General features: G+C 65.4%; 1 protein-coding gene across 7 annotated transcripts; it reads left to right on the top strand.

Annotated features, from left to right (window-relative positions):
* Positions 1 to 491: 491 nt before the first annotated feature.
* On the top strand, positions 492 to 20,726 carry SAMD11 (sterile alpha motif domain containing 11). 7 transcript variants are annotated; one of them, XM_044236863.1, is made up of 15 exons: positions 493 to 1,387; positions 2,565 to 2,656; positions 4,978 to 5,094; positions 6,533 to 6,714; positions 8,043 to 8,093; positions 11,798 to 11,922; positions 14,948 to 15,037; positions 15,213 to 15,347; positions 17,249 to 17,411; positions 18,512 to 18,627; positions 18,840 to 18,918; positions 19,002 to 19,498; positions 19,722 to 19,846; positions 20,151 to 20,261; positions 20,382 to 20,726. In XM_044236863.1, exons 1-15 carry the CDS (start codon positions 871 to 873, stop codon positions 20,625 to 20,627), a joined length of 2,646 nt encoding a protein of 881 aa, XP_044092798.1. In that variant the 5' UTR covers positions 493 to 870; the 3' UTR covers positions 20,628 to 20,726. The 7 variants fall into 7 exon arrangements, with proteins under 7 accessions (XP_044092796.1, XP_044092798.1, XP_044092802.1 ...); XM_044236867.1 differs by having other exon boundaries at positions 19,002 to 19,273; XM_044236866.1 differs by having other exon boundaries at positions 18,866 to 18,918; positions 19,002 to 19,273.

The raw sequence follows: 20,726 nt of genomic DNA on the forward strand, positions 1-20,726 counted from the left end.
CAGAGCCGGGCCGGGCCGCCCCTAGTCACGGAGCCCTCCTCCGCCTGGCCTCCGCCCCCTCCGCACGTGCAGTCCGGGCCTCCCCAGCGCCCAGCGACTCCCTCGACAATGGCGCGGCGGGTGCGCGCAGCTCCTCGCTCCCAGACGCCCCATCCCACACCCTCGCCCGCTCGGAAACAGGGCAGGGGTGCAGCCCTGTCCCGCTGCCCCCGCCGCCAGCCGTGGGAGCCCAGTCGGCCGTCACGCACCCCCTGCCGGAGCCCGCGCCCGCCCGCCCGCCGCGCCGGGGCCGTTTAAATGGGCCAAGTTGTGGCGGCGGCGGCGGAGGCGGCGGCGGCGGCGGCGGCGGCGGCGGGAGTCTCCCAAGTCCCTGCCCGGCGGGCGCGCGCCAGTGTACACGGGTGCGCGGCCGGGGCGGCGGAGCGGCGGGCGGGCGGGCGGGGCGGGGGCCTGGGACCCCCCGGGCGGGGCGGGGCTCAGGGCGGGAGACTTCTGGACTCCACTGCCCGGCTGGGCCCCGCCGGTGGACCAGCGAGCCGCGCGCGGGGTCGCCCCAGGGGGCGCGGGCGCAGGTGGCCCGGCGCCCGGTGGAGCCCTGGCGCCCGGGATCTGAAGCAGGTCGATAGCGGATCGATAGCAGCTCCGGCAGCACCATGTCTGGGGCGGCCAAGGCCCCGCCGGCCGGCCGAGAAGCGGTCGGAGGTGGCCCGGCGGGCGGCGCGGCTGCAGGTGCCGGGGCGCAGTAGCGGGTGCGGCGGGCGCGCGGCCGGGAGGCCCCTGGGCCCCCAGCCCCCGAGACTCAACTCCGGCCGGGGCCCGAACAAGTTGCGCCGGCAGCGGAGAGCCGGGCTACGGGGCCACCGGCCCGCCATGCCGGCGGTCAAGAAGGAGCTCCCAGGCCGCGAAGACCTGGCCCTGGCCCTGGCCACCTTCCATCCGACCCTGGCCGCACTGCCGCTGCCGCCGCTCCCAGGCTACCTGACACCGCTGCCGGCGGCGGCCGCCCTGCCCCCGGCCGCCTCGCTCCCCGCCGCGACCGCCGGCTACGAGGCGCTGTTGGCTCCCCCGCTCCGCTCCCCGCGCGCCTACCTGAGCCTGCACGAGGCCGCCGCGCACCTGCACCTGCCCCGGGACCCTCTGGCCCTCGAGCGCTTCTCGTCCGCCGCGGCCGCAGCGCCGGATTTCCAGCCGCTTCTGGACAACGGCGAGCCGTGCATCGAGGTGGAGTGCGGCGCCAACCGCGCGCTGCTCTACGTGCGCAAACTCTGCCAAGGCAGCAAGGGTCCGTCCATCCGCCACCGCGGGGAGTGGCTCACACCCAACGAGTTCCAGTTCGTCAGCGGCCGGGAGACGGCCAAGGACTGGAAGCGCAGCATCCGCCACAAAGGTGCGGCCGCGGGGCGGGCGCGGGGCGGGGGGGGGGGGACGCAGGCCGCTACGGTCCCTCCCCTCGGCTCCCCAAGGACCCTTGGGTCCGGACCCCCTCGTTCTGCCACCTGGGAGACCATCTCCGCCCAGAGAGGGCGCTGCGACTCTGGGGCTGCCGCAGGGACACTCCCCCCCCCCCGCCCCCCATCCCCCGCCCCCAGCGCGGTCGCCTTGGTGGACCCGACCAGAGCGCCCTCGGCCTCCGCCGTTACCCCAGCTGCAGCCGCGGTGCTCTGGGCTCCCCGCGGCCCACGAGCCGGCCCCTCCTCCCACTCGGAAGGTCTTTGCGGGATTCCTGAGCTTTGCGGCCCAGGGGAAGTTGACGGGAACTCGGGAGCCTGCGGGAGGCCGGCTGGGCGGGACTCAACTTCCCTCCGGGGTCGGGGAGCCACCAGGCTCTAGCGGGAGTAGAGGAGCACGCAGGCGGCCGGGGTGCGGGTGCGAGCTGCTGGACGGAAGGAGAAGGTGTAGGGGTGTCGCCGGCAGGTGGGGGCGTCGGGGGCGCGCGTCGGGGAGGGGGCGCGCGCGGAGCTGGAGCGCGGCTGGGCTGCGAGTAGCCTGCTTGGAGGAGATTCAGGAGTCTGGCTCCGAGGCGCGATGTGCGGGCGCCCGAGCAGGCAAGCGGGGGAAACTCAGGGAGCGTCAGGGGCGGGGGTGGCGATGGGGGTCGTTAGAAAGTTAGGGACCCAGTCGCGCTGGGCTTTGGGGTTCGCGGCTCTGCCGTGGCCGCCCTCTTCCCGCCGCGGGCTCAGACACAGCCCAGGACCCCGCGGCGCCGCTCACCTGCGCGCAGGCTCGACCTTCCCCGGCCGGGTTCCTAGTTCCCCCGGACCGGCTTGGAGAGGGCAGAGCGCGGGAGGAGGGACACGGGGGGCGGGAAGGTTGCCGCCCTGGGTCAGGGGAGGGCTCTTGCCCGGATTTTGAGTTTCTGGGCTCTGCAGATCCCCGCGGCGTCCGCGAGGGTGGGGTGGGCGGCAGGGCCAGGTAGCGGGTTCGGAAGTTGGACGTTCATACACGTGCCAGGAAGGGGAACCGGCCTTGCAGCTTACTGTGCCCCGAAATTGCGCCCGCGTGCGCCGGCTTCCCCTGGCCCCAGCATTGCTCTCTCATCGGTCCTGCCTTGGCTCTCTACCCAGGAAAAAGTCTGAAGACGCTTATGTCCAAAGGGATTCTGCAAGTTCACCCTCCAATCTGCGACTGTCCAGGCTGCCGAATATCCTCCCCGGTGGTGAGATGTGGGAGAAAAGTTGGGGTTTTGGGGGTCTTCCTTCTCCCCTGTGGAGCTTGTGCCTGTTTTCTACAATCCAGAGTCCTAACCTCAGCCCTGCCGGTGTGCAGGAATGAGCCCCCAAGGGCAAATAGGGAGACTTTGCTTTGGGTGGGAACCCTGGAAGAGGCCTCTCTTCAGATGCGGGGTCTGATGGCTGCCTATCTTGGAGCCTCTCTTGGGAGCCTTGGAGCTGCTTCTCCTGAGGTCCTGGGGACAGTCTAGGCTGTAAAGGTCTCCTCCCTGGACAGTGCCATCCAAGTGTAGCCTAGGGACCTTGCCCTGTCACAGGTCTTTGTGGGGAGGGGGGTTGTCACTGGGTCAGCTGGCCCGGCTTGGGAGAGGGGCTGATCCTAAGGTAACACTTGCCCTGGGATGTGACACTGTTGGCAGGCCTGGGTGTGCCTCACACCCAGGGGGTGGATAGAAAGTTAGGGGTGGTCACAGCTTGGATGTGGTTAACATGGGTTAACATCTGGGATGCCAAGAGCTAGAACCCTGCTGGGCAAAGCCCTGGATACCCAGGAGAGTCTGAGTGAGGGTATAACCCAGATGGGGGCAGAATCTGTGGGCCTTTGGTGGCAAGAACTGGAAATGGAGGCTGATCCAGGACCCCGAACCCAGTGTAGACGTATATCGGGCCCCTCTCTGGCCTAGGGGAGCAGCAGAGATTGGGGTTCCGGGCCTGCCCCTGTGCTCTCCAGGTAGCGATAGTTGGTCTGAAGAAGAAGTCGCGTCTTGAGAGGAACCCGTCTGAGCTGCTAGGGGAGAGCCAGTTAGGGCCCCGGCTCCTGGGGGTGGCTGGCATCGTGCCGCTCTCCATGACGCCATCGGCAGCCTCACACAGAGGGGGTGAGAAAGGACCCGAGACACCCACTTGAGCTTCTTTACTTTGGACTGCAAGTAGGAAGGACGAAGGGACGCTTTGGTTTCCTCATGGACCCTGGAGGCCGGTAACCTGGGCAGACTGGGAAGCCCCAGACACAGCTGTGAAGACAGACACCAGATCAGACCCGCAAGGGGGCTACAGCCACGCCTCAGTGTGTACCCACCCCACACACCATGCCACGGACTTGTCACCGGAGTGTGTACGCACAGGCAGCCCACCTCCTACCCTAGCACGGTACCTGCCTGGGGCAAAACGCCAATCTCCCTCTCCACTTAACCCACCTTTTCAAGCAGCTGGTACTGGAGAAGAGTCTTCTGGGCACCCTCAAGGGTAGCCTGGGGTTTCTGTTCAGACTGGAGGGGCCCAGCCTGTCTCAACCCACCCCCTTTCAGAGGAGTGTTGGTTCAGGTGGCCTGAGCCCAGTATCGACTTCCCCAGGACGTTGCTTGGACTGGGGTGGGGTGGAAAGTTCAGGCAGGGATGAGGCCGCAGCCTTGGACTGCCTGCTGGTCTGGGGGTCCCAGGTCCCTGCCCTGTATGAGGGATGCCTCAGACCTGGGCCTGCCTCTCCTGAACGGGATCCCTTCCAGGCCCATCCCGGTACCCCTCGCTTAGGAAGGAGCTCCACAGTCCCTCTTGACTTTACAGCCCCCATGTTTGCCACATAGAGATTGTCTTCCTCCGTCCCCCACAGCCAGGCCCAGAGGTACGTACACTCCTCATGGTCACAGACACCTCGGGGGCACAGTGGAGGTGTGCCTATGATGCAGGGGTCGCAGCCGGGCAATGTGGCTTTCCTGTGCCCACCCTTGCATTCTGGGGAGCCTGTGCTTTCAAATCTATGTGCTGCTGCGCGGGGATGAGGGGTTGAGGTTCTGGGTGTGCATGGGAGGAAAGTATGCTCCTTGATCAGGGTCAGGGCTGCCCATCCTGGTCCCTCTTCCTCAGCTTCCCTCCCACAGGAGCACCTCCAAGAGCCGCCCCAGGCCAGCACAGGTGGTCTGGCCTCATCCTAAGTGGAAGGCTTACTGCTATTGTTTTCCTCTCCTTCTCGTTGTCTCATAGATGAGAAGCAGAGGGAAATACATTTCCTTTCTTTCTGAAGACAGTAGTTTAATTAGAACAGAAAGGCAGGAGAGGAGGTCCTGGTGCTTGGGCCACAACAGGCTAGAGAAAGGCAGAGCTGAGTGGGACTTCCCAGCTGTGCACACTTCGGGCAGGGCAGAATGTTAAAAACCTTCCCCTTGGAGCCTGCTGGCTGGCACAGAGGGGCGCGGGGACCAGACAGGCCCTTCCGCTTGCAGCTTTGCCCACTCTCTCTATTGCTGTTAGAGCACAGGGCCCAGGCCAGAGTCTCCGAAGGGGCCACAAAGCAGGCCATCTCATCTTCCAGGCCAACCCTCAGGCTCCATTGCCCCACCTCACCCCACCTGACCCCAATGCCATCCGGTGTATCTCACTGAGTGTTGCAGAGAGGAACACGGAGGGTGTCCCAAGTGGATTCACAAGGGCAAGTATGGGGGAGACTGTGGCTCGGAGAGTCTGGAGGGGGGACCTGGAGAGGGGGTAATTGTGGTCCTCAGACCCAGCGAAGAGAGAAGACTAGGGCTCCCTGGACCTCTTGGGAACACTGCCCAGATCTGGAGCTGGGGTGTGCTCGGTCTGAAAAGAAAAACCCTTCTTTATTCTGGAGAGCAGGACTAGAATGGCCGCACAGCTGTCCTTTAGGTCCAGGGTGACATTGGTCCAGGGTGAAGCAAAACTCTCCTTCACAATTTCCTCCTCGGGCTCATGGGTATGGTTGTCCTGGCAACAGAAAAGAGGGTGTCCGTGGGTCCCCAGGTGACTGAAAAGATGAGAAAGAATTAGATGGTCCCAAGGTCCTGTCACCTTCGTGAAACAGCAACTCCTTATTAAAGAAGAAAAAGTTTCCTGCACACCAGAAAATAATCAATAACTCTTCCTCGTCCTCTGGGGCAGCGGGGCCCAAAGACCCTGGAGGGAGCTGCGGTGTGTGGTGACCTTGTCTGGTGTGTGCACGTGCTCTGAGCAGGGACAGGCTCGGTAGGGAGTGCTCCCGTGTCTGTGCACAGGGCCTCTTCCTGCTCTGACCCCAGCACACGACACACCCAACAGCTCCACATACTCACCACGTGCGGGTGGGGAGGGAAGAAGTGGGTGTCATGGAAGAAACCGAGTCGCTGTTTCTGACCCAGAAGGTGGGCTCCCTCGGGGCCCATGGGACAAAGTGTCTAGGCTGGGAAGGGCTCCTCAGCAAGTGACCTGTGAGCCCCAGGCCTGCAGTTTGCAAGGGGCCAGCGGGATCAGGCCCCAGACTCAGGCTTTGAACCACCCCTGGAGCCCCCGCATAGCACTAGCAGAGCAGAGGACTTGGCGTTTGTTGGGGGTTCAGGCAGGAGCAGTGTGGGATAGCTCAGCGGACACAAGCACACAGAGGCAGCTGCAGCTGAACACGCGGCAGAATGCAGATGTACTGTGTTGTGCAAACGTGGCCCCTTGGGGCTCCCTGGAGCTGGGGAAAGCAGGGGTCTGCCTCCAAGTGGGCAGCCCCACACTCAGGCTGATAGCCTGGGGAGGGAGCCAGGCTGGAGTGCAGAATCTGGACACAGAAGAGTCATGAGGAGCCCGGCCAGGGCCTACAGCCCTCACTCCGCCCCCCTGCCGGCACGGGGGTGGGGCAGACCCAGGCCTCACCTCTCTGCTCTGGTCTTCGCCTCCGGCCACTGGGACTCCGTGGACCCTTGGGCCTGTCCTGCAGGCTAGAAACCCTGTGGCAGGGCCAGCTGTGGTGCCTCTTTGGTCTGAGTGGCTGCTCTGAGGGCTTCTGTGGCCTGCACCTGCCTGAGGGGTGGGCCTGGGGTGGAGGCCTCCCAGCAGCTTGAGGGCCCCGGCTCAGCCTAACCTTCCTCTCTTCCCTCCGTGCCCAGAACCGGGGGCGGCTGGCGGACAAGAGGACAGTTGCCCTCCCCACCGCACGGGTCCTAAAGAAGGAGCTGACCCCCAGCTTCTTGCCCAGTGATGGTGACAGCGATGGGAGTGGCCCAGCCTGTGGGCGGCGGCCGGGCTTGAAACAGGAGGACACCCCACATGTCCGTATCATGAAGAGAAGGTACCTTTACGAGCGACCAGGGTGGGAGGGCCCATGGACTCTGGTTGGGCATGTCTGGGTGGCTGAAGGCCAGGCCAGGGTGAGGGCCTTTTGCCCCTGGGACAGGGCTCGAGCTTAGCTTGTCATGCCTTGGGATCTGCTGAAGCCGAGAGAGAGCCTGAACCCTGAATGCCAGGAAGCCTTGGCGGGAACCCACCCTGCCCCCACCTGGAGGGAGGGGGTCGATGTGGCTCCATGTGGGGAAGGGAGGGGGCTCCAGGAAGGGCCAGAGGCTCCAGGAGGAGGGTCGGGGAGACCCAGGAACGGAGGGCCAGGCACCACCACAGCCAGGCAGAGAGAAAGGGTCTGAGCAGCCCCTCCCCCAGGACCAGCCCCTAAAACTCAGGTGCTCATTCTTCTTGGTGGGCGGTGGCCCTCCTGGCTCTCCACTGTCCCTTCCAGGCTCCGCGGTCTCCGCCCCTGGCAGAGACACCTCCCTCTGTCCACTCTCCACCCCACCACCTCCGTTGTCTGTCCATTCATTTGTCTGTCCTGCCAGACAGCGCATGTTGCTCAGCTCCAGAGTTTCCAGGCTTTTTCTCTTCCCACCCAGTCTCTGAACATGTTCCAATTTCTCCTGCCCTAAAAGAACCCTCCGTAACCCCCAACACCCCCCTTCCCAGGCCTCATACCCACGCTCGCCGAGGTGACACACCCGCCCAGTCTTCCGCCGCCGTCCCTCAGCCCGAGGGTCCTTCCGGGAACAGTGCTGTGGTGAGGGGACAGGCCCAGGGCAGAGCTGTGTCCTTACTGGACCTCTCGTGCCGGCCACCCTCCTCCCTACGGTGTGAGGCAGGAGGCCCACTGGCAGCAGCTGGGACCCAGGAAGCCACGCCCACTGGGACGGCCCCTGGACCTCGGCTGCCGGTAGCAGCCCTGGGCCTTGCTCCCTGACCGGTCCAGCCTGGTGGAGCTGCTCCAACCACACGGAATTTGGTCCAGTTGGTGGCTGATGGGCGGGAGAGGCTGCGGCCCTCACCCGGAGCCCAGTGTGGCCGCTCTTCTGGGTTCGCTGCCCCAAGAAGGAGAGCTGTGGTGGCCTCCAGTCTGTCCTCCGGATTCCTTGGTCTGCTGAGACCAGGCGTCGGCTCCTGCCCCATGGTTCTGTCCTGGCGGCAGCCACCGGCTGGAGGAGCCGGTACCAGCTGGCAGCAGAGACGGATCCAAGCCAGCCCAGTTCCCTGGGGGCCAGTGCTCTGGGGCGGATGAGGGCTATGCCATCCACACGCCCTGCTATTCGGGTACCAGACCCTGGAGGCCAGTCTGACCCTCTGTTTCTCTCCTTGCAGAGTCCACACCCATTGGGACGTGAACATCTCCTTCCGAGAGACGTCCTGCAGGTAGGGTCAGGGCCCGGGCCGGGCTGATCCCCACACACTGTGCGTGGGCTGGACGGCGCCTTGTTGCTCCCTTGAGCCTGCTTCTAAATCTCTCCAGCCACCGTCCCCTCCTCCCTCCATACTCTGTGCTGTGTCTGTCTGGTGGCGCCCGGGCCCTGACAGCAGTCAAAGTGCGGGGTCTGGGCACCACCTGCCTGCACGGGACTGGCCATCTGAGTCGGTCTGCCCAAAAGGACGCCATGACCTCCCCCTCCCACCCTCCCAAAGACCCACCAGGAGACGAGACTGGTGATGTGTGCATGGGGTCTCCTAGTGCAGAGACATTCAGTAGGGACAGAGTTTGTCTGCGAAGACGTGGAAAAGCAAGGGAAGGGGATGGGGGGGGTGGGAGTGGCAGGTCTGGCCCCATCGAATGCTAAAGGGCTTTGGGAGCCGAGCCTATGGGACGGGGTGCTCCAGGCAGTGAGGGCCGACCGAAGTTCTTCAGCAGAGGGGTGACAGAGTGTGTGTCTCCATGGGGTCCTTCTGGAGGCCGTGGTTCAGGCTGTGCCCGCACGATGGAGGGCAGGGGACTACAGAACCAAGGAGATAAAAATGAGGGGACCTGAAGAGGAGGTTGGAGGGGCATTGGGGAGACCCAAGTTCTAGATTCCAAACGAGCCAAAGATGGTCAGTCTGTGGGTAGAGCCCAGGCTGTGGCTCCTGGTCTATGGGGTCAGGTCTTAACCACAGGGAGGGCAGAGGAGGGCCCCAACCAAGGAGGCAGCGGGCACCCAGCACAGGCCCGGTTTCCTCAGCCAAAACTGAGGGGCCAGCCCCCAAGGTGGGAGCTTGTCCTCCGCACCCACAGCCTGGTTCTGTGCCATACGTATTATTATATTCGTCTCTGAGAACAGCGGGGCCCTAGAGCCAAAGTACAACGAACACATCTTTCACCTCTCTTTGAAGTTGCCGGCACAACTGAGCATTTTCATGACCCGTGATGAACGTGGACGGCTTTTTATGAGCCTTTTGCTTGGGCAGCCACAGGATGAATTTGTCGGTGAAGCTTCTAGCGAACCCCAGGAGGCCCCTCCAGTCCTACTTGACCCTTCCTGCCTCCTGAGCACCCCCTGGCCTTGTAAGGTGATAGAAGGTCCCAGGAGTCCAGACGGAGGTGCCCCTGGGACGGAGCCAAGTCCAAGGGCACGGGGCCCCTTCAGTCTGCACAGGCCTTGGGATGGTTGGGATGCTTTTCTGGCGTTTACCCGAGAGGAGACTGGTGTGGGGCAGGTCTTCCAGCCTGTTTTCTCCCCACCTGCGGAGGGGGTCCCTCAACGTTGGGCCAAGGAGGGCTGCAGCCGGCAGACAGCCCGGCCCCTCTCGGCCTCTCCGTCTGTCCTTCCTCTCTCGTCGGCTGTCTGTCCTCTAGGCCCTGTCCACTTCTCTCTCGGCTATGCCCATCCTTTCTGTCTCTGCGTCCGTCCACTCAGTAGTGCCCGTCTGTCCAACTGTCATCATGTTTCCCTCCGTCTGTCCCTCCGTCTGTCCATGAGCTCCATCCACTGGCCCAGTGGCCTGCTTGGAGCTCCTGCTTCAGTGCCGGAGCACCCCCAGCAGCTGGTAGGAGACCTGGCCCCTGCACCTGCTGGGACATGGGCAGGCACTGAACAGTAGGACCGTCAGCGAGGGAGCCTGCAGGAGGCCAGGACGCCCCTCTGGGGGAGAGGGGCCAGAGGGGCCAGACCCTTCTCCCTCAACCTTCTGGCCCACAGCCTCCGGCACGCAGCCGCTTCGGTCACGCGGGCTCTCCCCATCACCTGCTGCCACAGAGCCCCCCGGGCTTGGTCCCTCACGCGCAGCCGGGGCAGACAGTGTTTCTACGGCTGCAGGAGCCCAGACTTGGGACACCCAAGGCAGAGTTTGTGTGTTTTCCGCCTGGTGTTTCTTTATCTAAAACCTGGCATCGTTTGTTCACTGAGTGGCCAGAACGTGTGTTCCAGAGGCAGGCCAGGCTGTCTTGGGGCCTGTGGGGCGAACCCCCAAGGCAGAGAGCAGGGGTGTGGCGGTGTCCTGATTCCCACCAGGCGTCACCTCCATGTTGCCACGGCACCACCCAAGTGCCTGGCTGGCCGGTGAGGGACAGAGCTGATGGACGGGGGGAGGCGGCGAGGGAGGGGGTGCCATCCCGGGGGCTGTGTAGGCGCTGGACGAGGGGTTCATGGGGAACAAACAGATGGGACCCCTCCTCACCTCCTGTCTCGGGGAGTTGATCCACTTCCTGTGGGAGTCCTGGGGACACCAGAATTGGATCCCCTCACAGGAGATCTCGGAGGCGGCGTCCAGCCACCGCCCACCCCTCCCTAGTGCTGAGGACAGCACTTCTCTCCTCAACACCCTCGCACTGATGAGGATGATAAGGGATGAGAATTGCCGCCATTAATCCCATAAAGTACTTACTCCCACCCCACCTGCCCTCCTCCTTGTGTGGGGGCGCGGCGCCTCCTCCCCTGGGAGAGGGGTGGGAGTGGGGAGAGGCCCCGCCTCTGGGTCTCCCAGAAGCTCTAGAGCCCAGCCCTGGAGTGTTCGGGGCTGAAACTGATCTGCTTAGGGGCCAGCCTGGATTAGCCGCAGCCACCCAGGCCAGGGGGGCTGGGGGCTATTTAATGAGGGTTAGGGTCGGTTCCCAGGTCATTCCGTGGAGGCCCCCTTGCAGTGGCCCAGCTGGAAGGCTGCCCTGATACAGGTGGGCCGGGGAGCAAGGGGGCGGGGGCGGGGGTAGTGCCAGGGCCATCCCTGCCCCTCCTCTCTTCCGTCTTGACTTCTGCCGCTCCGGGCTGCCTCTGTTCTGCGGCAGGGGCCCCTTCTCTATGCCAAGAGCCCCAGGAGCAGACGGAGTAGGGGCTGGTCGCCCACAGTCCCACTGACATTTGCTTTTTCTGCCCTTTCTCTGGGACTATGGTGTAAGCTCGAGCCGCTTGAGCGGAAGGAGAAACGAGGGAACCAAGGAGTCAAGCACGCGTTTGTTCCAGGCCCACACGTGCCCGGTGGCTGAGGCTCTTCGCTGGGAGCCTCCGGGAGAAGGAGAGCCCCAAGCACACCAGGGCTGCGTGTCGGCGTGCACGTGTGGCCGCAGGCTCTCGTGGCCCTTGCGTGAGTGTGCGTGTGTCCCTGCGTGTGTGCTCACATCTCACTGGCTGCAGGGCTGTGGTCGGAACCTCGGTTTCCGCGTTTGAGGAGCGGGTCTGTGGGCCGTTGCCGGCCTTCCTTGAAAGAGCGCGTGCGACTTCCTTGATGAAGCGGCTGGCCCGGGAGGAAATGCCAGAGGCGCGTGTGACAGTGGCGTCCTCTCCCGTCACGGCTCCTCAGGAGCGGACGCCCCCTCGTCGGGTGACGGCCGCGGTCACTGTGGCTGCCGGTCCCGGCACACGCCCTCCCTGGGAGCTGCGGCGGGGCCTGAGCGGAGGGTCCCGTGCCCCGCAGACACCTGGCAGGTCCTGGTCCTGGGTGAGACCTGCCTCGGTCACACCCACTGCATGTTCCCCTCAGGACCTGTGGTGGGGACGCCCGCGTGTGCGCTGCCGCAGACCACACAGGGGTGCACACGTCCAGACTGCTCTGGCCCTGCGCAGGCGCGTGCTCGAGCTCAGTCAGGCACGTGTCGGGCCCGGGGCTGGGCCCGCAGCCTCCTGGGGTCTCACCTTCACTGTCTTGCTCCCCCGCAGCCAGGACAGCGACCTGCCCGCCTTCCTATCCAGCGTCCATCGCAGCCGCCGCCTCGTTATGCCCGAGCACCAGAGCCGCTGTGAATTCCAAAGAGCTGGTGTGGAGCTAGGCCTGGGGGCCACAGGTGAGGAGCGGGGGGCAGAGGCCACGGCTGCCTGGGCCGCTGTGGCTGAGCCCAAGGACAGCCTGCCCTGCCGTCCTCCGGCGGCGTCTCTGCTCAGCAGTTCCGGATGCCGCCGCCCCCAGCAGCCTTGGCCGGCAGCCAGGGAGGCCGGCTGTCCCCTGGGGCTCCATGGGATGGTCATTGTGCTAATCCAGGCCAGCCAGGCAGACAGGAGGCCAAGGCAGTGGTCCCCCCGTGGCTACTTCTGGGGTGGGCTTGAAGGGGTCAAGGCCACTGCCACCCCTTTCCCACAGGAGCAGAAGCAGAAGCAGGGACACGTGGGCCTCCCACAGGCTCGGAAATGCAGCCCTTGAACGGCTCAGTTGAGGGCAGGGACGTGCTGTGTGCATGAGAGCGCCCGCCAGCCCCACAGAGCTCAGGCTCCTAGAGGAGAGGGGACCATGGCCCAAGAGATGGGGGGCTGCCACCTGGACCTCTGCAGGGGTGGGGCAGGAGAGTGCTGGCCCAGGAGCTCCCGTGATCATCTCAGAGGGTCATCTCGGAAGGACGGCTCCTGGGGGCAGCAGGGGCTGGGGGCGAGAGGGCAGCTGGGGGACCCAGGCCCTCCCCAGAGCAGCAGGAGAAGACTTGGCGGGGAGAAGAACGGCCCGGCTGCGTGCGGACGGTCAGAGCAGCAGGCAGGGGCCCCTGCAGCCCTGCGGCCCCAGGGCAGGAAGGTCTCCAGCAGTGGCTCTCAGAAAAGCTGGGCAGGAGGTGGTCATCCCCATTAGTGCCCCCAGGCACACCTGTGTCTGGGAAGGCCTTTGTGGGGTGGGTGTGAGGGGGCTGCTGCTGGAGCCTCCTTCGAGGCCGCGGAGCAGGCAGCTGATAAAATCTAATTGCCCCATCGATCGGCTGGAGCCACGGGAGCCCCACAGTGATTGAGACATTCTGAGCCAGCAGGCCCTCCCCCTGCTGCCCGCACACAGGGAGACCTCGCAGCACACGGGCACGCGTGCCCTGCTCCCTGCCGGGGCCGTGTGCTCGGGGCCGTGGTGTGGCCCAGGCACCCAGCGCACTCTCTGTCTGGGTGTCCCCCTCTCCTTTATGCTGCAGTGCAGGGCAGGCGCGCCAGGGGTCACGCGCGCTGTGCGTGAACGGTCACATGTGTGTACTGTGTCTCCTTGGGGCTGCCGTCCCCCACTGGCTTCCACTTGTTCCTGTCGGCCCTTGGGTGGGGACATTTGTCGGCTGTCCCCTCCTCTTGCTTCCCCAGGAGCCACCTGTCAGTTCCTGTTCCCACAGGAACGGACCCTGGATGGGAAGGGTCATGCAGGACTGGGAGGGGCTCCCCCTGGGTCCATGCTGCCGTCTTAGGACTGTGCGTCTGTGTCTGTGAGTGAGTGTGGCCCTTATCAAGGACTAGGGAAGCCCCAGATTACCCTGGCAGCACCTCACTGCGGCCACGGGGCTGGGTCTCACTGGGGGTCTTCCTTCTACCTCCTCTCCCAGACAGAGAGGGGCCCACCCCCCACCATCCACCCCTACCCCGCAGCAAGGCAAGGGGGAGTTTCCACTGTGGAAGAAGGGAATGGGACTCCGGGAAGTGAGAGTGCTGGATCGGGTGTGTGCAGGAAGGGGCCTGGGCAGCAGGTGTGGACCCAGCCCCAGTCCCCCTCCAGAGCCCCCACCAGTGGGATGGTGTGGCTCTCCTACCAGCTGGGCCCCGATGCCCCCAAGCTGTTGGGGGCCAGCTGTGGCTTCCTCAAGGGGCCCTTATGCTGGGTGTGTGGCTCCCTGTCCTGCCAGGTCACTGAGGTAGGAGCCCTTCCACCAAGCAGTAAGGCCCTCGTCCCTCTCGGGGCAAGGCCTGGGCTTGGGCTGCCGAGGTGGCCGAGATCGATAAGTTATTAGCACCATTCTGTCAGCTGGAAAGTGGGGATTGATTAGCCTCTCGCTGCTGCCGCACTTCCCCGGCCTGATAAAAATGACAGATTAAGGGAATAAGAGAAAGGAATTAGGCTCTGGGAATTAGGCTCTGGGAAGCCTGCCTTGCTGAGGTGTCACGGCAGGCCTGGTTCACAGCGGGGGTAGCCCTCACCCCCCCACACCCAGGCAGCCTCCTCAGGTTGGAGAGGGGGCGAGACCACGGGCTCAAGCCCGGAGGCCAGCACTGTGGAGGACCCCGGAGACCAGGACATCTGCTGGGCTGTTCATCAGACACCCCATCCCAGGCCTTGAGCTCAGGAAGGAGGGATCGGGGGCTGGGCTGGAGAGGGGCTGATTTGGGGAGACAGATGAATATAATTTGGAGGGTGGACATGGGAGAGTTGCCCCCCCCCCCAACTACTGTGGCCCGGCTGTATACAAGATGAGACTCTTCTTGTGCCCTCAAGTGCTCACAGCCCAGCAGGCAGGCGGGCAGGTGTGCTGGCTTGAGGCCAGAGTGCTGGCTCGTGCCTTCCGAGGCGGGGAGGCGTGTGACCGAGGTGAAGGTGCCCAGGAGTGGGTGTGGCAGGTGTGCCTGATCTTGGGGGCCTGCCTAGCAACCTCCCTGAGTGGACAGAGGCTGGGGTCCTCACCCCTGGGAGGGAAGGTGATTTCCAGGCTAAACCAAACCTTCGGCTCCTCTTTGGCAGAACGATCAGGAGGGCCTGAGAGTTTGCACAGGAGACCAGTCTGGCTGGGCAGGGGCAACAGGGTGCCTGTGGACTCCGGAGTTGCCGCCTGACTCGACTGCCACAGACCCTTCATCACATACATACATATCCCAAAATCCAGGATCAGAACCGTCCCTTGACCTATCCAAACCCTGGCAGCATGTCCTTTGGCTGAAGGCCTGGGACCCTGGACTGGAAAAGGCTTTGACTTGCCCGGGACCCAAGGGCATGGCACCTGGGCCATGATGGGTTAGATTCTGGGCTGAGCTGGGGCTGGCTGGGGCTGAGACCTGGACTGGGTCCCTCTCGGCCCCTGGACCGCCCAGCCTTCCATCCCCTCCAAGCCTGGAGACGCGTGAGGGGACTCACTCTATCCTCCCCAACAGGTGACCTGTCGGGCAAGAGGCTAGGCCGCTCCCCCCACAGCAGCGGCGACTGCCCATTGGAGAAGAAGGCGCGGAGCAAGTCACCCCAAGGTGGGAGCTCAACTTGGAGGCGGGGGAGTGGGGGGGCGGACAGGCCACGGAGGAGAGAGGGGTGACTCAGACCCCGTGCGGGGCGGAAGTGGCCCGGCAGCAGGTTCTAAGAGGGGAGGTCTTGCCTTTTGTGCAGAAGCACCTGAAGGAGAACCCCTCACCTTCTCCCCAACAGAGACTCTGTTGCTGCCAGAAGCAGGACCCAGCATGGCCCCTGAGGACCACTACCGCAGGCTTATGTCGGCCCTGAGTGGAGCCGGCACCCTCGAGGACCCCCAGCGTCTCTACCACCTGGGCCTCCCCAGCCACGGTACGTGCCCCCACCCTACAGCACCATCCCTTACCCTGTCTGCCAGTGCGTGCTGGGCTCCGGCCATCCCTGGAGGCCTCTGCTCAGCCTGGCGAGAGGCCCTGGGGTCTGGGGCTGCTGACGCCGAGACCGGGTCTGGATGCGGATCTGTCGGCCCCTCAGCCCCCATTAGCCCCTTGTGGGTGAGCACTGAGGGGAGACTCTCCTCCTCCCTCCGCCTAGCACCCACTTGTTTGAGAAGATCTGGGGGACCCCCCAGCTGCATACCCCTGCAGCCCACCCGCCATCTCCCACAGGCTCCACAGCAGGGCCGGCCCTCCGTGTGACATGCCAGCACAGTCACCCACATCCACAGATGAGGAGACTGAGTCTGGGATGAGCCCCCGTGAGAGTGGAAGGTGGGGACCGAGCCAGGCCCGCCCCCCTCTCCAGTGCTCACAGCTCCTCCTCGGGCCCGGGTCTGTGTGCTGCAGCGGCCCTCGGGGTAGCGCATGAGAGTGTGTGGGACACCTCACCTGGGGACAGCCTGGGCCTCTGTGTGGAAGGCGCCAGGAAGAGGCAGTGGGGCTAGGACATCCAGAAGGCAGGATGGGGAGCGGCTAGGCTGTGGCCAGCAGGATGTAGCTGGCTGGTGCTCAGCAGAGGCCCCGGGGTGGGGGGCGCAGTCCCTGCCCCCTCCCAGCTCCCCACCCTGTGCTCGCTCTGTCCTTCCTGCCTCTCACCGACACACCTCACCACCCACCATCCGACACCCTGACCAGCTGCACCCTAGCCTGCAGACCCCAGCCCACGGTGCTGCCCCCAACTTGGCTTTTCTGGCTGGAGGTGGGTGAGGAGTGCTGGGAAAGGGGGCAGGATTTCTTCTCCTTACACAAGGCACTGTCCCCCAGGGCAGTCAGGCACCGAGAGCCTGAATAATTCACCAAATGTTAATAATTTAAAAATCTTCCTTTTTAATTGCTTTCCCTGCCCTGCCTGGGGCCCGCTCGGCTGGCCTGCGCGGGGGAGGGGGCGCCGGCCACCGGGGAGCAGCGCCGGGAGCCGGGCTGTCAATCACGGCCCTGCGCCGCCGCCCCCGCCCGCGGAGCCGACTGTAAATAACCGAGGCCGCCGGGCGGGCGCGGGGGCGAGGGGCCCCGCTGGGATCGATGCAGGCGGCCGCGCCGGCTGGGCTCTGCGGGCTGGCACCCGGCCCGGGCAGGACCCACCTCCGCTTTTCGGGTAATTAATTTATAAACAGGCGGCGGCGGTGTCGGCGGAGCCTGCACAGATTGGGGGGGGGGGGCTGCGGGGCGGGGGGGACTCGGAGGCCCGGCCCTGAGCTGCACGGGGGACCCGGATGGGGAGCAGAGTGCTAGGCGCCTGGAGCGTGCACTGCGTGTGACCCAGAAGGGGGTGGCGGGGCACTGTCAGTACAGGTTGGAAACCCCTTCCCCAGGGGGCGAGCCTGCGCCCCAGTCTTGGGTTTCTGCACAACCCCGTCCCTCAGGGCTCCTGCAGCCTTGCTGGCCTAACCTCTGAGCTCCTGTCCGTATGGACATTCAGGCGCCACGGACCCCCTGCCGTCGGAGCCTTTCCCCCGTCCCACTGCACTCTGGTTATGGAAATCCCCAAATCCCTTTCCAGCCTTACCTGCGCCACGCCCGGTACAGGCGGGTGCGTCCCAACCCCCATCCCCAACACCACACAAAGCTAGTCGCGCTGTAAGGGTTTGGGTCCCCAGTCCCGTGGCCTTCGGTTCATCTTTCTGCTCCCATGACCGACCGACAAGGGCGCTGTAAGAGTGTGCTCTCGTTGGCTTCTGGTCTCCTTGGTGTCCTTCGCGCGACAGGACTGGGTTGTCAGAGACCTGGGGTAGCCTGGCCTCTGGGTCACCACTGACCCCCCTCCCCCACTCCCAGATCTCCTCAGAGTCCGGCAGGAGGTGGGAGCAGCAGCTGTGAGGAGCCCCAGTGGCCTGGAAGTCCACCTGCCCTCACCCACGGCAGGTCAGCGTCGAAAGCAGGGCCTGGCTCAGCACCGAGAGGGCACCGTGCCAGCGGGCACCCCCTCCTTCTCAGAGAGGTACTGGGGTGCCCACATCAGAGAGGCCCCCATCTTCTGTTTGCTAGTTTCTTGGACACAAAACGGGCAGGCCTTTCAGAAACCTCGTACCTGGTTTCTGCAGGTCACGTCCACGGCCTGCCCCTCCTTACCTTGTCACCTGCCTTCAGTCGTGCATTCTCTTCTCCCCCATCGCGGCCACACGCTGCCGGGGTTAGAGTGCGCCAGGTATGGGGCTGGCACTAGGTTCATGGCCTGCAGAAAGGTCCTGACACCCACAGAGCTGGTCAGAGGCCCAGAACACTCCTGGAGTAGAATGTGGGGGGGTGATTGCCCCTCTGGGCAGGGTGTTAAGGGTGACTGCCCTTTCTGTGGAGCAGCAGTGGGCCTCACGGAATCCAGGTGCCCCAGAGACAGGCTGAGGGCTTTGCTCCCCCAACAGGCAGGTGAGAGGCTGGCGACAGACTGGGTTCCTGGAGAGCGCGGTGCGGAGGGGGCAGAAGAGGGGAGCAGGGCGAGGTCTGGAAACCCTGAAGTCGGAGAGCTGGGACAGGGAACACACACACACACCCCAACCGCGCGCGCGGGCGCCCCGCTGGTCCACCTGCAGAGGCCAAGGGGGGAGCGAGTCACGGGGCGTAATGGGTCGGGCAGCTCCCCCCGGTCTCCTGTCGGGCGCCAGGGTACGCCCCCCCCAGCAACGCTGCCCCCTCCGCCCTCCTCCCCCCCCAACGCTATTTGCAGCTAATTGCGCCCCCACCCCCCAGCCGCACCGGGTCCACCGCAGGCGCGGAGGCGGGGACCCGGCGCGCCCCGCGCGGTAATTACCGCTGCAGTCGCCGCCGCCCGCCGGGTCCGCGCCTCCGCGCCGCCGCGGAGATTAATTGGCGCCGCCAGCCGGGGGCGGGGGCGGGCACGACCCGGAGTCGTAACGAGCAGCCGCATCGACCGCCCGCGGGGCCGGCAATTAGTAGAGGCAGAGGCGGCGGGGGCGGCGGGGGCGGCGGGGGCGGCGGGGGCGGCGGGGGCGGCGGCGCGGGGCAGTTCCGGGAACGGAGGGGGCTCGCGGGGACCAGGCCGGGGCCTGCGGCGCGCGCTGCTTACCGCCCTGTCGTCCACAGGGAGCTGTCGCAGCCGCCCCCCTTGCTGTCGCCCCAGAATGCCCCGCACATCACCCTGGGCCCCCACCTCAGGCCCCCCTTTCTGGGGGTGCCCTCGGCCCTTTGCCAGACCCCAGGTGAGGAGTGGGCGGGGTGTGCCAGCTCTTTGTGTCCTAAGGGGCCGGTGAGGGAACCTGCCCCGAGGCCGTCGGAATGGGCGGTGACCAGCCCCGTGTCCCCGAGCGCGCCCCCATCCCCGCCCTGCCGAAGCCAAGGGCGGACCAGGTGGGCTTGGGCGGCCCTAGACCACTCGGCCACCTGGCCTCGTGGTCTGTCCCCCTCCCACCAGGTTACGGGTTCCTGCCCCCTGCCCAGGCGGAGATGCTCGCCCGGCAGCAGGAGCTCCTGCGGAAGCAGAACCTGGCCCGGTAAGTGCGGGGGCGGCCGGTGAGGCGAAGGCGGAGCGGCCGAGCTGCGTGACTCACGCGACTGTCCGCTCCCCTCGGTCCAGGCTGGAGATGTCCGCAGAGCTGCTGCGTCAGAAGGAGCTGGAGAGCGCGCACCGGCCGCAGCTGCTGGCACCCGAAGCCGCCCTGCGCCCGTCCGAGGGCGCGGAGGAGCTGCAGCGGCGCGGGGCCATGCTGGTGCTGAGACACAGCTCCGCGCCGCTGCTGGCCCTGCCCCCCCAGGGGCCCCCGGGCCCCGGCCCGCCCACCCCTCCCCGGGAGCCTGTCCGCCGCGCCCCTCGGAAGGGGGGCCCCAGCCCGGCCTCAGCCCACTCCAGTGAGTCCAAGGAGACCACCGGGGCTGGGCTCTGGGCACAAGATGGCTCTGAAGACGAGCCCCCCAAGGATTCAGAAGGAGAGGACCCTGAGATGTTGGCTGCTGGGGGCCAAGCCTCAACCGGAGGGGCCAGCCCTGAGGGGAAGGGGCTTCTCTCAGGGTCCATGCTGCCCCCTCCCCTGCCCCTGGGCTTACCCTATGCCGTCAGCCCCTACTTCCACACAGGTGGGCACCCCGCCTCCGGGCCTTAGATCCCTCCATGGGGTGGAAGAAAGTTAGTCCCCACCAGCACCTGGGTCTTAGGCAGGGCGTCCATGGGGAAGGGGGGGAAAAAGTCCCTGTTAGTCATCAATCCGACATCCCTGAACAATCTGGGCCAAGCTCAATAGACCTGAGTGGGAGAAGAGAGAGCTGGCCACGGTCCTAGTAATACCAACCCCCAACCCAGGCACCATGGGGGGACTCTTCATGGATGGGGAGGAGGCCACAGCCCCCGAGGACCTCAGCAAGTGGACAGTGGACGATGTCTGCAGCTTTGTGGGGGGCCTGGCTGGCTGTGGAGAGTACGCACCGGTGAGGGCGGGAGAGGCCGCACACCTGCTCAGTCCTCATTCCCCACGCCCCTCCCACCCCAAAGCTCCCCTCCTCAAAAACCACGTGTGGGGAGGGGAATGGGTGCGGTTGCATGGGCTCCCCACCCCCCACCCCCCACCCCATCGGTGCTTCTGCCTCCAGCACAGCAAACTATACCAGCAGCTTCTCTCTGGAGAGCCATGAGGCAACCCCAGGCACTTGGCCCTTGGTGGCCTGGAGGGACCCAACAGGGTGGGCAGGAACTGGTCCCAGCACTCAGGCCCTGACATCCCCCCCACCCCAGGTATTCAGAGAACAGGGGATCGACGGGGAGACCCTGCCCCTGCTGACCGAGGAACACCTCCTGACCACCATGGGGCTGAAGCTAGGGCCTGCTCTCAAGATCCGGGCCCAGGTGAGTGCCTGTGGGGGAGGGGGAGCTGTAGTCTCCAGACAAGGGCCCTGCAGCACTGAGGCTCTTTGTGGCTCAAGCCAGCGGTCCAGAAGTCCCCCACCCAGGCCCGTCTCTCCACAGGTGGCCAAGCGCCTAGGCCGAGTCTTCTACATGGCCAGCTTCCCTGTGGCTTTGCCGCTGCAGCCACCAATGCTGCGGGCCCCGGAGCGGGAGCTCACCTCCGGGGAACAGCCCCTGTCCCCCACAATGGTCCCCTCCCCCTATGTGGGGGGGCATCCCCCTGCTGGCCGAGCCTCTCCCAAGCAAGAGAACGGAACTGTGGCTCTGTTCCCAGGGCCTGCAGAGCCCCCCCAGCCTCTGTGCTGAACTGGTGGGTGAGCGCCCCTGCCCCCTAACCCTCCAGTGCCAGCAGCTCTGATGCAAAAGACCCACCCCACAGCTTTCTTTCTTTTTGATTTGGATGCA

Source organism: Neovison vison, chromosome 2, assembly GCF_020171115.1.
Source record: "Neovison vison isolate M4711 chromosome 2, ASM_NN_V1, whole genome shotgun sequence".
Taxonomy (NCBI): domain Eukaryota; kingdom Metazoa; phylum Chordata; class Mammalia; order Carnivora; family Mustelidae; genus Neogale; species Neogale vison.